Below are 22,088 nucleotides of genomic sequence, written 5' to 3' on the forward strand. Positions count from 1 at the left end.
ATAAATCCATAGGGTGGACACAAAGGAATAACCTCGATCTCCTTTAGAACCGTGCAACACGGCCATTTTGTGGTTCTGGCTGCCATTTTACGATAAAGATAACCACATCCTGAAACGCAGAAGTGTGCTATAAATAATGTGTATGTCGACTCGTTTTGTTTAAGGCTGCCAGATTTTATTCATGTTCCTAAAAGACTGAATAGCGTGGACATGCTGTCCATGCGACATATTGTTTTGAACGCTTCCAGATTTCATTCACTGAGGAAGCATCCCGGTTCTTGTGGATTTACTGAAGATTATGGAAAAAAGGCTACATTACAACAGTCAAAAGCTTAACTTTGAATCAACCTAATGTAATACAACGAAAAGAGACAGTGAGGCCTATTACCCTACGTGCTAAGGCTCATTTAAAATACACATTGTTGGGTTAATTCAACAATGAGCAATTCATCACAACAGTGCCGTTACATTTTATCTAAATGAACTTATAGGCTAGCTATTGCATTTGGATATAAATACTGTTTCTGTTCATTCAAGTAGCTGGTTTGCCTATTTAAATAATCGACGTTTGTGGGACATATGGCGATAGGGGAACATTAGGCCAACATTTAATTTTGTATATAGACCTACAGTATAGGCTACGTTCCGAAAATCGCAGCAGATCGAAGCGGACATTTTAAGAGAAACCAAGGCATACCATGCGATTAGTTTGTATCCACTCCGTGTATACAGTTTAATGTTGTAAATAATTACGTAAATACATTCCTTTAATATTAATTTCAATATTAAATGTAAGCGTATTTCAACTATTTAAGGCCTAATTATTCTGTTGCGTGTCAGTAGCTGCCGTCAGTAACTATTTTTCTGCAAATGCATCAATATATCTCGTTAAGCTTCTTCCATAGATTATTATGATTGCCTAACAATCGCCATTTCTTGCAACAGGGTTAATTTTGAAAATACAAATGTCCATTGTGGGGGTGGGGCCTAGGTTACATTGTGGCTTTTCACATATAGACCAACCTTTTTTTTTTTTTTGGTCAGGCACAATGCCTATGACCATTATGACGTCAAGGAGAAGCGCTGCGAAACTTTTTGAGTTAAATCCCCCCGTGGCATAAAGGAACGGCGAGCCGGGGTAAGTTACAGTGGTTTGATTGCATCTTTTAACGGAATCGTGTATAAACATGCTGCAATTCAATTTAGTTAGGGGCTATGCACTCGTTTGATTATGTCATTTCTATAACTGTGCTAATTTTCCAATATAGCCTACCGAACCTGAAATCGAAGTGGAAATCATCAGACGAGTTAGTTTTGTTTATTCACCAGCCATACACTTACGAACTAGGTACAGTTGCTGCGAAATTATTTAAACAATTTCTCACTTTTGTCTTTTTTTTTTCTTTTTCCAAATGTATGTACTTTTATTTTAAGTATTTTCAAAGTAAAGGCACTGATAGATATGCATATACAGGGAAGATTGTCTTTTTAGGCGAGGACTGAAAAAATGTTACGTTTTAATATTGCGGTAGATCATTGTATTCATCAAAATGTATGAGTAATGCCCACGTGTAACACTGTGTGGTTAATTCCGTGTTACTTTTATGTAGCTGTCCAGAAGGGCGAGTTGCAGCTGTGCATCTCTGGCCCAAGAAAAATGAACATAACCACTGTAGCTTTATCTAGTTATGTAGCCTGTATTTTAATTTGCAAATGCATGGAATATAAATTGTTGGTTTATTTGTAGGGAGACTACAAATAACATTTCAGGATTACTAAAGAATATCAAAATGTACTTTAATCTCACATTTTAAAATTTGTATTAACTCCCAAAGTAGCCTACTAGCTACAGAGTTTGCGACGTGAGTTGCGTTTCTCATCGGACACTATACGCACTAGTCTGTGATTGACTCAATCGTATCACATGTGCTCAGGAATAATGTTTCGCGGCAAAAATGTGATCATGCGCAGAACTAAGCGAGGAAGCGTAAGCAAAGCGACACTTTTCCATCTTGTACGGGTCGACGTCTCGGCGAAAAGTTTTTGCGGGCTTTGCCTTATTTAGCCATTTTGCCGAATTGGTAGGCCTACTGGTGTCGTGCTTTTGGAAGTCGAAATTGAACTATGCGATTTTTAATATTGTTAATAATATTAGCTTTCAGTTTGCGTTTTTCATTTTTTTAGGCTACCATCAGCATTGTAGGTCGGTTGCTTGTTCGTGTTCGAGAAGTGCTTGAAGGGCAACTAGACCTGTTTTTATAGTTTGTAAATGCAGAAACTTAATCCAGTGAGACTAGTTAATTTCAATATAAACACCAACACTTTGCGATCCAGGAAGGACGCCATTATTAGTCTTGATTACATGATTTTAATAAGAATGGGCCCAGGGGTGGAGCAGCGATTTTAAAAGTGTGGCCCGGGTTCTAGGGGTGGGATGTGAGCCCCCCCCCCCCCCACGCCTTCGGCCCCCGTTCCAGCCTCCACAATATGCCAAATGAATGCCATGCATTTCCACATTTTCTTCACTACCATATGCAAATAATATTGAGTTCAAAATGTATATTGTAGCACCTTCACCCCATGATACTATATTCACCAACATTCAACATACCATAGTATTAAGCAATTTTAGACTTTATGGGCCTATGCTGGTTGTCCTGGGAAAATCCATCCCTTCCATTATCATCTTTATGTAAACGTTGTTTTGACATTTGCATTGCACAATTTCACTAAGATATTTTCTATTCATTTCTGACATGAAGAAAAAATAAATTTCTAAACACACTTGAAAGTTTATGTGGATTTTAAGCACTTATACATTCAGGAAAGGCTTGTGCAGCAAGTCAACAGTGTGGCTTTGCCAGAATGTGTTGGCATGACATGAACCATCCATTGTTGTACTAACTAGGCTGTAACTTTGCTGTTGTGGTTTTACAGCAGTGCTGTAGTATTTGAAATGTTTTGTGTCGGTCAGTAGTGCATTAAATGGTGAGTGGCATCACTGCACAGTGTGTGTGTGTGTGTGTTGGGAAGCAGGGGAAAGGTCTGCTTGTACTAATGAGAACAGTTATAATGAGGAAGTTGATTCAGCAATGGTTCATATCATAACAGAAGCCTAAACTCTGTAAACATTACATTACAGCCATTTAGCAGATGCTGTTATCCAGAATTACTTTTTACATAGCATTTACATTGCATCTATTTATACAGCTGGATATATACACTGAAGCAATGCAGGTTAAGTACTTCGCTCAAGGGTACAACAGCTGTGCCTCACCCAGGAATTGAACCTGTGACCTTTAGTTTACAAGACCAGCTCCTTACCCATTATACTACACTGCCGCCCAAGCCTCAGGTGTGGCAGTACAGTTACTGAATCAATGATCTGTGGAACACTTTCCACTGGTAGTTGTGGTTCAAAACAAGGTTTGCTGCTCACACTGCATACAGTATGTTGAATACCAACCCTTTCCCTATGTTTTCTTTGCATTTCAACAGGTTGGGGAAGATGGCAGTGAATGTCAGTCTCACCTCTGAAAATAATTACAACCAGTTTGAGTTGCTGTCCTGGCTCAACGAATCACTGCAAACCAAATTCAATAAGGTTGAGCAAATATGCTCAGGTACAAATGCTTTTTTTCTCCATTATTTTATTGCTCTACTTGCTGTTATTAGCTTGGATTAGTAGAATATGAATGATATCTGTTTTCCTGTCTATAATTTATTTTCACTCCCTGAATGTTTTTAATTGACCTTGTAGTCTTCTGCCATTAAATGTCCTTTATTTCATTTTATTTTCCTTAAAAGTCCTTTATTATAAAAAATGCTCTCATTGTGGCCTCTAGGGGCAGCCTTTTGTCAGCTGATGGACTGGCTCTTCCCAGGGTCTGTAAAACTGGAGAGGGTTAACTTTCAAGCTCAGACAGAAGTGGAATTTATCCATAACTACAGCTTGTTGCAAGCTTCATTCAGGCATACTGGAATAACCAAAGTGAGTCTTCAAATGTTCTCTAATTCTCTACAACTATCAGTTAAACAGTGAATGTAGTTTAGAATTTGTAAGCATTTGGTAATGGAAAAACCTGAAATCAAATATATTTGTACATTTTTCTAGCCTTTGAAAAAACATTAATATTGGTATCAATTGAACCATACTGCCTTATTCCACTTGAACTTTACTTCAGTGTTTTCATCATTGCATTTTTTTGTTTCTTATTTTTTACACAGTCACTCTCAGTGGAGGAGTTAATCAGCAGGAATTCTGAAAACAGTTTCATGTTTTTGAAGTGGTTCAAGCTGTTTTTTGAAGCAAATTACCATGGGCAGAAGTACAATGCTTTAGAGGCACGCAAGGGGCAGGTAATTTTGCCTGCAATGTGCGCTCCTGATTCTCCTCGAATAACTAAAGTTATCAACAGTCCCCACCCAGGTAAGACTTCAAATTGACTTCATCTTCGCAAGAAATGTAATGCAATTGAAAACATTTGTACAAAAACTAATTAGCAAGTTGTATGCCTAATAACCTCACTTGTTTGTTCTGCTTGGGGACAGTTGAAACAACAGGATCAGAGTCTGACACCGATGCTCACAGGAAGGAGAAGAGGAAAAAAATCATATTCCTTGACAAATGGTGTGACACATTCCCCTGGGTCAGTCGTAGCAAATTGGGTGATCATCATGGCTACTGCCAACTATGTGACTCCAGCATCAACATTAGTTATCATGGGCCATACGACCTGAGACGTCATGAACAGTGCCTCCGGCACTTGCAGAATGCTGAGAGAGCTGGTAAGACTGGAATGGGAGAGCCAGAAGAATTTCAATTTCACGACAACATGTTGAAGTTCCTTGAGAGGCATTGTAGCAGCCAGGGACTCCAAAAGAAGAAAGGGTGTGGGGGTAAGGTGTCACACCGCACTGCCAGGACACTTTTAGGGCGTGACTACCCAAAGGACATTGTTGCCATTTGCTGTCAGATGCCCTACTGTGTGTATCTATACCGTGGCATGGAGCTAGGCAAGGAGAATGCATTGAGTGCGGTACTAGTGGGCTTTTTTGATGAGAAGACTGGCAGGAACTGCATCCGTCTGCTGGATGTCATTCAGCCGCGGAAAGACACAGATGCTGCTGTATTCACTTGCCTGGTTGAAACCTTGAACAAGTTTGGTATTTTGCTTTGCAATTTAGTGACTTTTTACACTAACGCTGATGCAAGGTTCACTCAACTGTTTTTCTCACGCCTCCAAAAGATGAACCCTGGCATAGTCTCCCTTTGCAGTTTGTATGGTCTGGCCGACCATGCTTGTCAGTCAGGAGTGAAGGCCCTGCCCAGCCAGGTGGAGGACCTTGTTATGAATATCCATGACCACTATTCTACTTGTTCCACCACAAATGACAACCTGAAAGAGATCTTTGTCAACACAGGGACATCTGACACCACGTTGCCCATCTCAGCCCAGTGCTTGGTCTTAAGCAGCATTATCCAAAAGTTTCTTAACATGTGGCCTGACCTTATCTCCTACTTCAAGTCTTGCAGTGGCAAGAATGACAAAGCTGAGCAGATCTGCAAACAGCTGGAAAACCCCCAGCTCAGGTTGACATTCATGTTCCTCAGCTATGCCCTTGAGCCTCTTTGTGCCTTCCAACGCAAGCTCAACTGCAGTGGGGGCACAAGCAAGATGGACCTGGCTGAAATCCTGTTGGAGGCCAGTGGCCTGCTGCATTTATATGCTGCCAGTTTTATGCACCCAGAAGCTGTGGAGAAGTTCCTCAGTAGTAACAACTCTGATCTTCTGAGGGACAAGGTGGACCATCTTCCAGATACCAAGATGAATGTTGGTGCATCTGCTCGGGAGTTCTTGGCCCAGAGTGAGAATGAGCTGACTGACACCATGGCAACCTTTGCTGAAGACGTTGTCGCTTTTTACACTGCGCTCATGGAGAGCATTTCAGGAAGCCTGCCACTCAGTGCCATCACGTTCAGGACTATTCCACTTCTGTTGAAACGCACTGGGGAACAGAACCTAACAGGCAAGATGGTGGCAGATCTGGGCAGCCAGCTTGGGCTCTGCAAAACCCCAGAAGAGGCCAAGCAGCTCATGAATGAGTTTTCAGACTGTCAGCTCTTGAATGGTGAGGAGGAATGCCCGGCTGACTCCCAAGACACCTTCTTCAGGCAGCGATGGGGCACAGTGCTGAAGACCTTAGACCAGACGTCTATCCTTCGAAAACTCATCCTAATCATTCTGACTCTGCCTTTCCCACCCCTGGAACCAGAGGAGATCCTTCTTCATGTGTGTAACTGAATTTGCTAAACCATATTCACTATACTAGAGTGGGATCCAGATATGAAAAATATCTGGAGTATTGTTTATAAAAGTACTCAGTGTAACAGGGAAATGTTCTAATACATACAGAACAATAGGGAATGTAACTTATAAGATAATGGGAACATAAATGTTTAGATGAAGCATATATTCTGTACATATTTTAAAAGTGGGGAAAATTATTATCTAATTCAGCCATTGCTTATTGCATATGACTATTTTTGAAAATGAATATATTTGCGGAATAATTGAGGGGGAAATTATACGATAAGGTCTTTATGTTGTTTTTTATGCTGTTTTGAGTTGACTGATGACACGTCTCTTTTCTTCTCTGGTATTGCTGTGTGTGCATATATTTGTGTGTTCAGGTATTGGGGAGAGGGGACATGGGGCTCCTGGATGAGAATGTGACAGACTGTGAGCTTACTGATGACAGTGCTGTTTCACTGGACGTAGAGATCTTGTCACCTACAGCCAGCAACAAGAGTCAAAATCAGAGTACCTGTAGACTATCAGGCAAGTTTGAAATACGGTCCATATGTCTGTGAAATGAACACAACGTTGGGCCTGTAAGGGTTTCGGCAACTTGAGGGTGCTGATGTAATTTTCAGATGTGATGAAAGTGGGTCAAACAAGTATTGTATAGTGAAGTCTGGTCCCAGTCCATTAGAACCATTTAATTTGCCCTAATGTCAGTTAATTTCCGCATTGCGTTTCTGGCTTTACATTTTCATTAGAAATTTGTAGTGAATTTCCTCAAGGGATAGTTGTATACAAGGTCTTAGGGAAACATTTTTTTTCTCCATTTGCTCGTATATTGCTCTATTTGGTTTACTGAAGGGGGAAAAAAAAACACAACCATTTGTTTATTTTTATGTAGTGCATCACAGGGGCGTGGGATTCATTTATTATTTATATATTAAAAAAAAAAAATTAAAATCATGTGGTGTTTTTCAGATGTGATTGACCTTACAGTGTGTGACACGAAAGCGATGGCACCATCACAGGAGAGTTGCAGTAAGGAAGGAATAATGCACAGTCACTCTGTGCCAACAGTTGGCCAATTGTAGCACCAATTAGGATGGCTTTGTTTCACATGATGACTTGCATCTATATGCAGCAGACATTAAAATAGCTTTTTTTGCATGTATTTCTTCACAGAGTATAACATGTTTGTTATGTTTTGAGTTTTCATTTCCACTTCTCACACAGGACCAGAACCTGAGGCTTCGGAACCAATCATTATTGATGATGACATCGTCTGTACAAGCAGTTCTTCTCAGGAGGTAAGGCTTGTTTGGTTATGCTTTTCCTTGCATAGAAAAAAGGCTTTAGTGGCTGTTTCTTGCATGTAGTTCATTCTAACTGCTTAATTGCAACTGCTGAAATCCATGTGACTTTTCTGGCAAATACAGTTAACATGCACCAGATCTCATTTTAACAGGGGCATTCCATGAACTTTAGAAATATTGCCTAAACTTGTTCCTAGAAAGCCACGTTCCAGCAGTTGTGCTTGCACTGTCTCTGTAGTATGTTTCAGTTCATTGCATCTGTTCAGCTGAGGGATGGGTTATTGCCAAATCGGATGGCTTGATGTTCAGATGAAACCAGTGCATTTAGACCTCAGCTTGGATCACCAATGAAATGGATCACTGGAATGAAAATTGAACAAAACATCTTGCACGCAGTAGCTATATCCGGAGCCTATGTACTGAATCAGAAGAAAAAAGTTCTCTGTAAAATCTATAAACTTATCAGACTTATAGGCATCCATTTTAATGGGACACAAGCTGTGTATATATCCATTTTCCCGGCCATTTTGTAACAGAGATTAGACATATAGGTTTTTATTTCATAAATGCTGTGGACCGATAATTTTCCACTTAATGTTTAAGTAAAACTGCTTGAAACAACGGGATGAAAAACCATGAACACTCACCCACAATGAATTCTTGACTACGCACTGCCTTCTTTCACCAATCCAGGGCTTTCCTTCGCTTGCTTTTGGCTGAATGCGCTTTTTCCTGTCTCACCCGTAGTGCTTTTTATGACTAGATCTGTTTTTGGCCTGCAGCTCTTAAAGCCCTTAACTTTCATGATTCTTGGAAGTGGTGGCCTGAGTCTAGATTTTTGTTCCTCCTCCTAGGACAAAGTTAGGGGGTCACATGGCCGGGGGCGGAGCCTGCGCCAGAAACCGCAGGCTCGACTCTTATTTCAGGCTGGTGTCAGCACCCAGGAAAAACCTCAAACGCATGACAAGAATAAGAGCCCAAGAAAGACTGTAGTAAGCCCTGTGGTAGGTATCTTTGAGCTGAGGTTCATGAGATGAAGCATTCTGGGATAGCGTTTTTCCACAGTGGAGTATATCTGTTCTGTGAGTTTCACATCTCTGCCTTCACTGACTATAGAAGGAGACTTGCTGATGACACAGGAGTTTTTATAGGATGCTACTTCCAAACTGGTATATTCTACAAGAAAAAGGGTATATTTTTTTCATTGTCATCGACTGCTTTGTCTAAACCCTACATACCATAACCTCATCCTTGATGTTCTCTAGCATCACTTTAGCCAGTGACTTGAGTTAGGCTATTACTTGGAGTGCACCTAGCTCAAGGAGGACACTGAGTAAAGCTGCTTGAGTTGGAGAAGCAGGCATACTTCTTTATCAGATGGATCTTTGTGTGGTCCACTTGTATCCAGTGTACTCTGTGTGCAGCACGTTAGCAGAAAAAAAGGTTCTGGAATCGATGTACTGGTTATTTACAAGGAGCAACGATCTGTGTCCTGTTATGTCACATAAAGCTGGGACTAACTGAAATGTTTATTTGATGGTAGATCACACTGAGCTCGGTTGTCTAGTGATTTTACATGCTAGGATGTATCATCTATGTACTGTCATTTATATGGAAAAATATAATGCACATTGTGTGTGTAATGGCAGTTTAAGGGCGTTTTATTCTTTCTGTTTCTTGGACATTTATACGGAGTACCTAACATCGAGTGTTCCATCTTTGTCATGGTTTGTTTGGAGTGAGACGGACCGATTAATGGAAACAAATGAAAACAAATGGAACGGTTCCAGTTTGGCTTCAAGAACTTGAGTATTCCCAAAGCTTATTTTGATAACTCTGATAAAGTTTGATGTGTGTTCTGGATATTTAGGAGCAAGGATTGTTCCTCTCTGTGCCGTTTGCAGTTTACATGGTGCAATGATAGTTTACTCTGTGTTCTGGATGGTCCTGTGTTTTTTGCTCCTTTCGTTCATCTTGATCAGTTGTCTTTTTTTCTTCATGAACTGATCTCGAATTTCCACTTCCACACTCTCAAGTTCATATGCTCTTCTGTCTTTCTGCGAGGGAATAGTCTAGATTTAGTAATGCAGATGACAGTGAGGCCCTTCTTTAAAATGGTTTCCTATTTCATTTGTCTCAGGTAAGAAAGGCCCATCTCTAAAATTTATGGTTTCATTACTCATTTTTCTTTTTTGTTTTCAGGTGAAGCAGAACAGTAAGACATCAACTCCTAGCAAGCTGCCTAAGAAGACTTACCCATACCTGGTAATACTTCTGACAGAATCAGGGCTTCTGTCAGTCAGCCCTCCTTTTCTATTTGCTTTATTCAGGGACAGAAATGGACATGGAAGGAATCTCAGTTTAGAAAATGCCGGGGATCAAATGTCCTAGTTTAGTATAGTTTCAGACAGGGTTCCACATTCATTGTTATCCAACGACCCCGTAGATTGCGATCAAAGCCGCACATGAAAATCTTCCTCCCGACTCCGCTCTATGCAAGCTTAGTTTGTCTGCGGTGTGAAAAGAAGCAGTTGGCGACACAACGTGGTTAGGAGGAGAACCGTGGATGTCTGCTCTCTCCCAAATCAGCAGTGGGCTTAAGGAATGCACTCGGGATGGGAATCGGTTAGAACCTCAGTGTTGCATCTGTTCTGAGCCTCAGTGTTGCATCTGTTCTGAACCTCAGTGTTGCATCTGTTCTGAACCTCAGTGTTGCATCTCTTCTGAACCTCAGTGTTGCATCTCTTCTGAACCTCAGTGTTGCATCTGTCTCTTTGCAGGATGGCAAAGGCTTTACTGTAGGTGAGCTGGTGTGGGGGGAGGTTGAAGGATTCTCACTTTGGCCTGCCCAGGTGATTGGCCGGAGATTCAAGCAGGCCCCCACGGGTGTGCGCATGGTGGAGTGGTTCGGAGACGGGTTGTTCTCAGAGGTGAGGGATGTTGCGTTGGTGCGTGGTGCAGGGTGGTTCACAGAAATCAAGCGCACAATTGCATGTGCCTCATGGTTTTTTTTTCTTTTTTTTTTGGACAGTTGGGAATTTCATGGTGTTGTAATATTGTGTTTGTTAATAGCCTTTTTTGTACTGCAGATTAATGAACAAGTTGAAAACTGGCAAATGAATCACTTTCTGATTTCAGATCCACGTAAATGGGCTCCAAAACCTTGCAGCTTTTGCCAAGTGTTTTTGTGCCGACTCCTTTGCCAACCTGCCAATCTATAAGGATGCCATTTTCCAATGCCTGCAGGTAAAACAGCATCGGCATTTCCCCGGCTTCTTCGCTACACTGTTACCCTCTACCTCTGAAACAGATTTGCTATCCCACTGCAGAATGCTGTTATTTAATTTCACTCATTAATTTGGCAGATGTTTGCAAAGCTATTATAGCATGTCATATGAAATGCATCAGAGCAGAACTGGGTAGTAGAGGCATAGTGCCTAGTAACCAAATATATCTGCCTACTGATAACACTTTTGAGGCATTTGTATATGTTCTGAATCGTATGCATGTGAGTGCATGAAGCTGTGATGCTGGTATTGTGCAAATAAGTGTGTTTCCGGTCTGAGGGTGTTCTCCCTGTGTGTGTGTGAGTGCTGGTGCTTTGCCTGATGATGGGCTGTGTGTGGCTGTTCTCTGCTAAAGTGTGAGCTGGGTCTTTGCTCCTGCAGTTGGCTGCTGATAGGTGTGGGAAGACATTTCCAGCAGGGCAGGAGGAGGGGAGGGATACACAGCTGAAGTTGATGCTGGACTGGGCTTTTGGTGGTTTCAAACCCACGGGACCAGAGGCATTTATACCTCCAATGCAGACTGATGATGGTAAACAGTGAAACAAAACGTTTTGTATGTAGTGTAGTATGAGACTTGTTCACCTCTATCAATCAGATATTTCTGCTGTAGAGTAAGTGCAATGAATGTACAGACACTTGTTATCGCAGTTAGGCAGCTCCACCAAACTGCAAATCTTGTGGCTGCAACTCAGAATATAAAGCAGACATGGTGAAGAGGTTTCCTTTTTTTTTGACCAAAGGTTAAAAAACATAGCAGCCCATTTTCCAATTGGTTTTGGCCCTCTAAAATTGGGATGAATTTTGGACCACTGGATATGAATGCAAATTTAATTAAATTTAAGCTGTCAGTCTGCGCTTTAACATCATATTCATTGTTTTTTTTTCATTTCATTGTGCTGGAGTACAGAACCAAGGTAAACAAAACTTGTGTCACTGTCCAAATACGGATTACACTGTATATAAGCACAGAATAAATAAATAATTATAATGATAATGTAATCAGTGATACTTGCATTACTTTGACCAGTATTGGATTCAATCATTTTCCTGATAAGCGGGGTTAAATTTTTATTGTTGAAATACTTTTTGATATACATTTGTCTTGATTCCTCCTAGAACTTATCGGCAGTTTGAGCCCTGTCCTCAAAAAGCAAGAGGCTGGCCATGAAAAGCTGGAGTCTGACCGTACAAAGCAAGAGTCCACTCCCACAAGGAAAGAGTCTGCTGACCAGAAGCAGTGTTCTACCAATGTGATGCAAGAGTCTGCCCACGTGAAACAAGGTTCTTCTAGCAAGAAGCAAGAGTTGACTTTCAATGGGAAGCAGGAGTCTTTCAGCAGAAAACAAGAGAGAGTTAATGGAAAGCAAGAGCTGGTCAATGGAAAGGCAGAGATGACAGATCCTGCCATATCTGAGCCACCACTAAAAAAACTGAAGCAAGCCTACAAGAGCAAAGACTACAGCAATATGACTAACCAGGAGCGGCACTATGGCAGAGGTTTGGCTCTCACTCTGACATGTGGTTTGCATTTGGTTAACAGTCTCTGTTTATTAGAACTGTTACTGATTAAATATTCCCCCCCCCCCATTCATTTCTCAGAGCAAATGGTTCACAAAGTTTTGAAGAATAAAAACAACATAGAAGGTGAGAAGTTTTTCTGTCTGAATGTATTATGATTTCATTATTTCTCACAAGGCTTATTTTATAACACTATTGTCATTAAGTCTTAAATTAAACATTTTCTTTCTCCCTGTTAGATTTCTGCCTGTCGTGTGGAACAACTGAGACTGAGATCTTCCACCCACTATTTGAAGGGAGTTTATGTTTAAAATGCAAGGTACAGCAAGGGACTGTTATCACATGTGAAATCCCTGTTGTCTTTCCTTTTGGTTGACAACTCTGTTGAATTTCATTACTGTCATCTTATCCAGAATAAATTACAATGTAGGACATAAATGCATCCACCTGATGTGCATGAGGAATAGTGTCAGACAGACATTCCTAGACCAGCAAGCGTATATGTAATCTCACAAAAGCACTAATGCAAATTTACTGCATTAAGGAACAACCCAAGTACAAATACTGAATACATATAGATTACATCTATGACATGCCCTAAGAACTAAAACACTTAAAAATACCATATCTTGTACAAGTGCAATGTTGGTTTTGTTGGGGTGTGGGGTTGAGGGGATTCAGACTGAAGAGGTGGGTCCACCAGGGCCTGGACTAGGAGCTGTTTAGAGTGAGTGGTGAGGAAGGGACAGATTCTTCAGATATTGTATTGAAGGAATTTGCATGCACAACTCATTGCAACTGTATGGGAGTAGAAGAAGACGCAACTATATAGAGTTAGCCCATGGCTTCTCATGGTGGAGGAGTTACGAGTGAGGTCTCCTTCAGCATTAAGAATGAGGGTGAGATCTTCAGTCAATGAACAATCTCTGGGACACCTCTTTGACCGTACAGAGGATCCATTGTCCTCAGTCTGAATGTGTGCTTCTGCTTTTGGTAGGGCAACTTCACGGAGACGCTCTACCGTTATGATGAGGATGGATACCAGTCCTATTGCACCGTGTGTTGCGCAGGACTGGAGGTTGTCCTATGTGGCAATGCTAGCTGCTGTCGGTGAGGATCTCTGCTGTGCTCTACTGCAGAGCTTTCCCGACTCATTTAGATGAAAAGCAGTTGAATCTTTTTGTTTTGGGGTATGGATTGGTCAAGTTTCCCATCGTATCAGTGACACAAAACCTCCTTGTTTTTCCCCCAGGTCTTACTGCGTGGACTGCCTGAACATCTTGGTGGGCCCGGGCACCTTTGACCGGCTGGCAGAAGTGGACCCCTGGAGCTGCTACCTTTGCATCCCCTCAGAACGCTACGGCGTGCTCAAAAGCCGGCTGGACTGGAGCATCCGTGTGCAGGAGTTCTTTGCCAACAACAGCGGGATGCAGTTTGTGAGCAACCTCTGTTTTTCTTTTCCTGTCCCGTGCAGACTTGGGGTTTATCTCAGTTATGAGGGGGCTTTCTGGCAACATGCGTCTTTTACGGTTGTGTTATTGTTCCCTCTAGTGATAAGCACTTCTGGTATCTCCATGCAGTCCTCTCTTAAAGAGTTTCATATCTTATAACTGGGATTTGGGCACAGTCGGTCTTGGACTCAAATGTTCCAGTGAACTCAAATGCCCATTAACTTTTATTGCCATCAGCATGGAACTTCACTAGTTGAGGTTAAAAATGCATCCAATGCCTGACTGTGTATGCATATGAATTCAATAACTGATCTTTGTTGTCACTCAGCCAGCATGAACACTGTCTTTTCCCATTCAGGAGCCTCATCGAGTTTATCCATCCATCCCTGCAAGACAAAGACGCCCCATTAAGGTCCTATCCCTGTTTGATGGAATAGCCACAGGTCAGCTTTAATTTTCTTTGGCTTTTTATTCTCTAATTTAGCATTTAACAAAGTATTGACATCAATTTATAAAACACTCCCTACACAAAGTACATATATTTGCACATTTCGATTCATCATCATCATCATCATCATCATCATCATCATCATCATAACCTTTATTTAATTCTCGGAGGTACAATTGAGGGCCAGGCCCTCATTTTCAATGTAGCGGAGATTACAAAAACATTTAAGACACAATAAGTATAATAAAAGATCACAGAATATAGCAACAGTAAAACCAACATAGTATGTAATAATAATAACTAGAATAAAATAAAGCACAGATAAGATCAAAAACAGATACAATCAGAGACAGGAATGTTCAGAACCAGCGATCTAAACTGCCCATAAGTCGGTAGAGAACAGATTTTCAGCAATTGTTGAAGCTCATTCCAGGAGCATGGGGCACTAAAATGGAATGCTGACTTTCCAATTTCTGATTGAGCCCGAGGGACCTTAAGCATAAGCAAGTCATTTGAAAGGGTTAGGTAGGGTCCAGAGCGCCACTCTAACATCATTGTAATATATAAGGTGGAAGCATTCCGATTATAGGTATATGTTCAGTGAGGTAATACTCAATTAAAGATTGTGGTTCTAAAGTTCTTCTAGAACGGCTGTGGTTGCACTATAGTGGGAGATTAGTATAAATACACTATATGACCAAAAGTATCTGGCCACCCCTTGGTCTAGGGCTGTTTATTATGGTTTGGGCTATGTTCTTTTGTTCCAGTGAAGACAAATCTTAATGCTATGACATTCTAGACGATTCTGGGCTTCTAACTTTGTGGCAACAGTTCGGGGAAGACCCTGTCCTGTTTCAGTATGGCAATGCCCCACAGGCACACAGCAAGGTGCATATAGAAACACCTTTGGCATCAATTGGAAAGCCAAATGTGAGTCAGGTCTAATCGTCCAATCAGTGACCGCCCTCAATGCTCTGGCTGAATGGAAGCAAATCCCTGCAGCAATGGTCCAACATCTAGTATAAAGCCTCCCCAGAAGAGCGGAGACTGTTATAGTGGCAATGGGTCTATATTAATGCCCATAATTTCAGATGAGATGTTGGATGTCAGGTGTCCACATACTTTTGGCCATATAATGTATGTGCTACATAGCGGAGGTACTGAGACATTTTCTGAGCAGGCATTTTGTTTCACCAACAGGATATTTGGTGTTGAAGGACCTGGGATTCAAGATTGACAGATATGTGGCTTCAGAGATCTGTGAGGACTCCATCGCAGTGGGAAAGATCAACCATGAAGGCAGAATTGTGCACGTGAATGATGCTCGCACCATAACCAAGAAGCATGTATGTGTATCATGCTTATTTACTTATTCTTTTCTCTTTTTTGGCTGTAGCAGGATCAGGATTCAGATCTGGCCTGAAGAGTGTATTTCTGCACAGGCTTGTGCCTTAACTGGGTGTATTGCGTGAGAACCCCCACAAAGCTGATTCAGGAATGTGTACCTAAAACAAAACCAACTTCTCAATAAGTTGTATTGTGTAAACTTGTATTCCCTCTGAATTACAAATGATTGATTCTAAATTTTCTATTTTGATGTAATTTTCCGTGAAACATAGATTGTGCATTTATAGAAATGTAGAGATAGTAAAGATCAGTACTCAACAAGTAGGCGGACTACAAACCTATCCTCACAATGTGCACCCAGAGCCATGGTTGGGAATATCTGGTCTTGATAGCTATGAGAACATGCATTTTAGCTCTTTATATATCACTATATGTATTTACATATTAGGTCGATTTAGTTCAATGAGTGCCGCGTTGCTTGACCATTTAGATAACACCTGAAGTAAAAATAAATTACCCACATAAAAAGTGTGTTCCAAAGCCATATTTGTCCCTAGAATGTTATATGATTTGTTTGTTTAAAGTTGGACTTTGCCCAGGGGCCCATGGGGTGCTCTTAAATTCATTTGTTATTCTGCCTTTGTTCCAGATTGCTGAATGGGGTCCTTTTGATCTTCTGATTGGTGGAAGCCCCTGTAATGACCTGTCCATTGTAAATCCTGCTCGGAAGGGTCTTTTTGGTATGAAGCTTTCATCTGTTCCCCTTCTGAAGCTAGAAATACACACAATGTATAGGGTTTGGTTTACTTCACTTTCTTGATTCTAGGAGCTATAACCTAATGTTCTGCAGAACTGTTCCAGTAGAGGGCAGGGTAGCACTTAATTTGGAAAAGGAAGCATAAGGCCAGAATGAATCCAGTGTCACATCTTCTGTCTGTCCTATTGCTTTCTATAGAAGAGATAAAAGCATGTGAGTATTGATTTTTATTATGAGTAATTGTTCATGTTAAGATCACAACTGGTTTGTTTTGCTCCTCTGTGAGGAACTGCCCTGGAGGTTTTAGTTCCTTTAAAAGCTTGATCTCTGAGGGCTGCTGGGTGGCTCATTCAGTTAAAGCACCGTTGTTGTTCTTGTGCATGGACGGGCCCAACGCTCTGGGGTGGAATCCCAACAGTGCCAGTCCAGACTGTGGCTGGTGGGCCTGCAGGGGACGCGTAATTGGTGGTAGCTGTGCTACATATTCGCGTGTCTCTGTTACAGAAGGCACAGGTCGGCTCTTCTTTGAATACTATCGGCTGTTGAACATCTTGAAGCCCAAAGAAGATGACCACCGGCCTTTCTTCTGGCTCTTTGAGAATGTGGTGGCTATGAACCACAGAGACAAAGAAGACATCTGCCGCTTCCTTGAGGTGAGGGTCTGCAACTGGAAATGTCCTTTTATTGTCCAGATCTGAATATGAAGTGCTAAAAATCAGGCCCCTAAAACAGGCTGAATATTCTACAGGAGTGCAGGTAGAAGTAAATCCTGAGATAACAAGTTTTGATCGCACATTTTTGCCTCTGCGCTGAAGAGATCAGAGATGTTATTTTTCATAATTTCCGCCAAACCTCAGAGAATAAATGAGGAACAAATGAAAGAAACAAGTTAACAATATGAAAACAATGACAGTCATGATGCCCTGACCTCTTTACCCTGTGTGCCATTTCCAGTGTAACCCAATCCTGATCGATGCTGTGAAGGTGAGCCCTGCCCACAGAGCTCGCTACTTCTGGGGCAACCTGCCAGCGATGGACAGGTACGTCTAGCACATGTCAATCATGTGTCTGTTATACATAACTAACCACTTTCTGCAGGCCAGAAGCCACTTAAAGGGTGAAAAATCTTGCTATTCATTTTTATGAAATGCATTATGGGATACCACAGCACATTTAACATTCAATTGCCTACTCTTATTAACCTTCTTAACCCAGTCTGTTAATTTTTCAATCCCTTTGTTCTGAATTGTGTAGCAAGTAATATGCCAGAGAATAGGGCCTAAGGTTACCCTCTAGAAACCGCTGAGCCTGTGTTATGTGGCCATTTTCATGTAACATTTTTATAGGAGCTTTAAATTTATTCAGCCATCTTCTCTGTAAAATGGCTTTTTGTATGTTGCAAGGTTGAGGCTCATTACCTTGACATTTGTGAAATTGTTACAAATGAATAATTTAATGAAATTAAGCAGCTATCTCACTGAAATGTTTCTCACTGCTTAATATAAGTGTGTTCATATAAGGCTTTATCTCTTACACAGGCCCATTATTGCCTCTCTGAGTGACAATGTTGACCTCCAGCAGTGTCTTGAAATTGGACGGGAGGCTAAGGTACAGAGAATCACCATTGCTGACTTAATGTCTCCTGTCAATATTTCTGTCAACCCATGTGCCACCGATCCCCTCATTTACATAATATTGTTGCGAAAGGAGAAATACTTTGAATGAAGCAAATCAAGCAGCCGACATTTTCGCTTGCAGAAATGATGTTTTCTGTCTCAATGAAAATGCATTATGCTCAGGGGATTTTACGGTTAGGGTTTGGGTTAGAACAAAAACATTCTAAGAACAAGAAGAAAAAATTTTAAATGGTCTAAAAAGTATTTAGCAACTGCCAGCCAAGCTTCGCGCATGCTTTTTTCTCTTGCTTTTTAAGCAGGACAAACAAAAAACTTCTAATCGATCTTTTTTCCTCCCTGTGTCTTCTTGTGCAGTTTACCAAAGTGCGTACCATCACCACAGGTTCTAACTCCCTCAAGCAGGGGAAGGCTGAGATTGCTCCTGTCACCATGAATGGGAAAGATGACATCCTATGGATCACCGAGATGGAAAAGTAACATATTGACATTGACATTTTTACAAATTATTTTCTCATTAGAGTATTGACACAAGGTTCTGATGTGATACTTGAAGAGTGATTGTGTCTATAGTAGCACCCATAAGGAAAGGTAACAGCCTTGCAACAGATGCTAAAGAGTTTATTATTTCAGTTTTAGTGTAATATTTTTGATTGCCCCAGACAGGTTTTCTGTAAAGGCTATTTTAGGTACTCTGAGAACTTGCTGTCTTTACAGTGGCTGCTATGGGATAATCATGAGATTGTTGTTCAAAGCAAAAAATACCCTTCCAGTCACTCCTTACAGCGATGTAATGCCTACCTGATTATCTTTCAGAAAATTACATTGAATATTATTTTTGGCTAGGACTTTTTCCTATGACATATGTGACCTGGACTGCTGCACTCAAGGACAGAAGTGAATGGACATTGTAAAGTTAATTTGTCCATATGTGTTACCTCTAGATTCGTATAACATTGCTGTACACTTTCCTTTGGAGTAACTGGAAGCATTTTCTTTGCTTAAAAAAAACAAACATGATTATTCCTATACCAGCCATTGTAAATCTGATAGGTTGGAACATCTGTAGATAACTAAAGTATCCTTCATCACATGCAAAAACTGTCTGGGCCAATTGAATACCTATATTGAAGTGACTCATCCCTTTAATTCTTTGTAGTTTATTCATATATTGTTTTTCTTACAGGCAGAAACCATGCTGTACACTTACCCCAGAAATCAGCTTAGTTATTACACTCTAGAAAACCAAAGTTTATTTGTGCCATTTTAATATTGTGTCTTAATGTTTGCTTGTCTGTGGCTGGACTCCTCTGAAAAAGAGACCTCAGTCGCAGTAGGCCCTCCGAGGATAAATAAAGGTTAAATAAAAAATAAAGTTTTTTGCATATTTTTGGAGCTGTTATAAGGCCCAACATAAAACTTATAACACAGTACAGAAACAGATTAAAGACAAATGCATCATTCATGCAGTTGTCTGTGATGTAAAATGTGCATTAAATATTCTCTTTTCCTTTGGTTTTATCCATTCTAGGATCTTTGGCTTTCCAAAGCATTACACTGATGTTAACAACATGAACCGGGGACAGCGTCAGAAGGTGCTGGGTCGTTCCTGGAGCGTTCCTGTGATCAGGCACCTATTTGCACCCCTGAAAGATTACTTTGCCTGTGAATAGGCTTCCAGCCCCTACCCCCTTCCTATCAGGGTTTGTTGCCTGGCAACAGAAAGGCAGATGGGGGAAGGGCTAAAGCGGGGTGTGCACAGAGGAACTAGACCCCTTTCCTTTCACTGCAGTGGAATGAACAAATTAATGAATTGAATTTAAATCCTCATTTTAAATGTTTTTTTTTAAAGATATTTTTACACTCAATTCACTGAAAATCTTATCTTTTGTACTCGTAAGAAAATAATTAATTTTTAAAACATTTTATTGATAATATGTGGCTTTTACCTCTTTTATAGGCATTTCCTAACTTATAACTTCAACCATGGCACTGCCACTTTATATTTTTCTTCACAAATGTCAAACGTACATTATCTCAATAGGACTGGAGCTTTCTCACGCTCACACGGGCTACCTCATTATTACTCTTCGGTAACTGCCTCAGCGGCTGTATTTTTCCACTTTTTAGTAGTATTAACAGTTGAACATTCTGTAGAATGTTAGCTCACCACCCTTTACCATTATTTGTATTTTACTTGTAATAATGTGTAGGTCATTTTTAGCTGGCTGATTGAAGTTTTTGACTAATTATTGAACTCATTTTTTTGGCTGGACCGCAACAGCGGGGCCAGCCCTACAAACGCGAATGTCTGTGACTGAGTGACTGAGTGATCTGACTGAGTGATGAAGTTACACCATTGGTCGGCTGGATCACGTGTGTTAGGTCCAGCCATATACTAGGTTTTGACCTGGTCTTGTTGACTTGAGAAAGGAACCCAAAACAATTCTTTACATGTATTTTTAATGCCAGGTATTTTCTGGTTTTATTAAATGTTTTTATAAGTGCATGTCATTGTTATGTAGCACTGCAGTGCAGCAGTGATATTATTACATTGGTGCTTTTTCTGGTTAAAGTTCTGTAGGTCAGTTACGTAGATCAAGATATCCTTACTTGATGTGAGCATAATTTTTCTCAAAAAATATTGAATATTTAACTGACTGAATGTTACGTTTTGAATGTCTTTGTTTTCCGTATAATTTGAGTGGTTTTGCTCACTTTCATTACGACTCATTTTTGATTCAAGTCAATTTTTTATAATCAGGTAATTTGCTGTTGGTGTTTATAGATGATTAAGTACAACCAGTATCACCTATTTTCATTAGCAGAGAGGAAACTGCAGTTTTATTTTTTATCATTGTATTTCATTGTCTCGAAATGTGAAATCATTCATTACATAACCATCAATCCTTTTATGCACAAGTAAATGCAATTAGAATGTATCATATCAATCTAAAGCTTGTCTTGAAAACATTTTTGGAAAGAAAAAGCTTATGAAAAAAGCTGGAAGATTGAACCTTTAGAAATTGCAAGCTGTTGTATGTTTTTTTTTTCTGGGGGGGGGGGGGGGGTACATCAATCAACAGAACATGTTTAATGGAGTCTCATTTTCCATGGTTTCATAAGGATCTGTATTCTTTAAGAAAAGATACCTCTTTGTTAATGTAGCCTGCTGACACGCATGTTAAGTACTGTATGTGACAGTAGGGAGTTACTGTGTACAATAATGTTTTGATGTCTTTACCATAGGTGGAACATTATCCACTCCAAATCTGTATTTTTGCTACTTAATCACCTGCCAATCAATTCGTATCCAAGTGACTGTCAGTATAAATGTAAAATATAAAGTATAAGTGTAATTTAAATGAAATCATAAAATTGAATATGTATGTGGATCAAGAATTGGCAAATGATGAACCATACGTAAAGTTATTTACAAACTGTGCATAGCTCAAACATTCCTCTGGAATGGTTGCAGAGACAGAAACTGCTATCGTGAAAGAAAAGGGAAGTCATTGACCTGGTGCTACATAAAGTAAAAGCAGAAGAGCTCTGGGATCAGTTTCAACATATCATAGATTTCTTTGTCCTTTTATATACAGTACCTCAGTAATCTTTCATTACATTTTTCAAGATTTAACGTGGTGCTATTAAATTCTGTTTTACACTCTTTGCATTGCATTTTGTCATTTGAAGGTTGACTTAAATAAAAATAATTTCGCTTTGGTGGTGGGATCTTAGTTTTTTTGTCCCTGATCGATATGTAATGTATTTGATATTTTGCAGCTATTAGTCTCTCGAATTCTGTTGTTAAGTCCCAAATATTTTTAATTATTTATTTGTAGCCTAATAAAACAATCTAGTAAGACATTATTATGCATAATAATGCAATAATAATGCAATCCTTACTTTATTTCACCGAGCTATGTATTGTGTAGCAACCATACACCTCCATAGCAGCCATTGAAAGTCTAAATGCCTGTTGTTACATACAGATAGATGTAGCTGTGCAGGACACGTTACATAAA

At 40.2% G+C, this 22,088-nt stretch overlaps 1 protein-coding gene across 1 annotated transcript; it reads left to right on the plus strand.

Annotated features, from left to right (window-relative positions):
- Positions 1-980: 980 nt before the first annotated feature.
- LOC118208477 lies at positions 981-21,786 on the plus strand. The gene is made up of 26 exons (XM_035383200.1): positions 981-1,138; positions 3,499-3,623; positions 3,846-3,991; positions 4,228-4,429; positions 4,552-6,293; positions 6,695-6,842; positions 7,284-7,343; positions 7,539-7,612; positions 8,473-8,622; positions 9,821-9,883; positions 10,399-10,548; positions 10,757-10,864; positions 11,287-11,434; positions 12,022-12,402; positions 12,505-12,549; positions 12,663-12,742; positions 13,421-13,533; positions 13,676-13,859; positions 14,233-14,317; positions 15,523-15,668; positions 16,319-16,409; positions 16,931-17,079; positions 17,381-17,466; positions 17,965-18,034; positions 18,418-18,536; positions 19,592-21,786. Exons 2-26 carry the CDS (start codon positions 3,509-3,511, stop codon positions 19,731-19,733), a joined length of 4,797 nt encoding a protein of 1,598 aa, XP_035239091.1. The 5' UTR covers positions 981-1,138; positions 3,499-3,508; the 3' UTR covers positions 19,734-21,786.
- Positions 21,787-22,088: the final 302 nt, after the last annotated feature.

The sequence above is a fragment of the Anguilla anguilla genome, chromosome 11 (assembly GCF_013347855.1).
Source record: "Anguilla anguilla isolate fAngAng1 chromosome 11, fAngAng1.pri, whole genome shotgun sequence".
NCBI lineage: Eukaryota > Metazoa > Chordata > Actinopteri > Anguilliformes > Anguillidae > Anguilla > Anguilla anguilla.

What these genes read in the sequence shown, in the direction of transcription:
- LOC118208477 (XM_035383200.1), top strand. Translation starts at nt 3,509, where the DNA reads ATGGCAGTGAATGTCAGTCTCACCTCTGAAAATAATTACAACCAGTTT. An exon ending in CCATTTTCCAATGCCTGCAG is followed by an intron (nt 10,865 to 11,286) that starts GTAAAACAGCAT and finishes TTGCTCCTGCAG; the next exon opens with TTGGCTGCTGATAGGTGTGG. An exon ending in AAATTGGACGGGAGGCTAAG is followed by an intron (nt 18,035 to 18,417) that starts GTACAGAGAATC and finishes CTTCTTGTGCAG; the next exon opens with TTTACCAAAGTGCGTACCAT.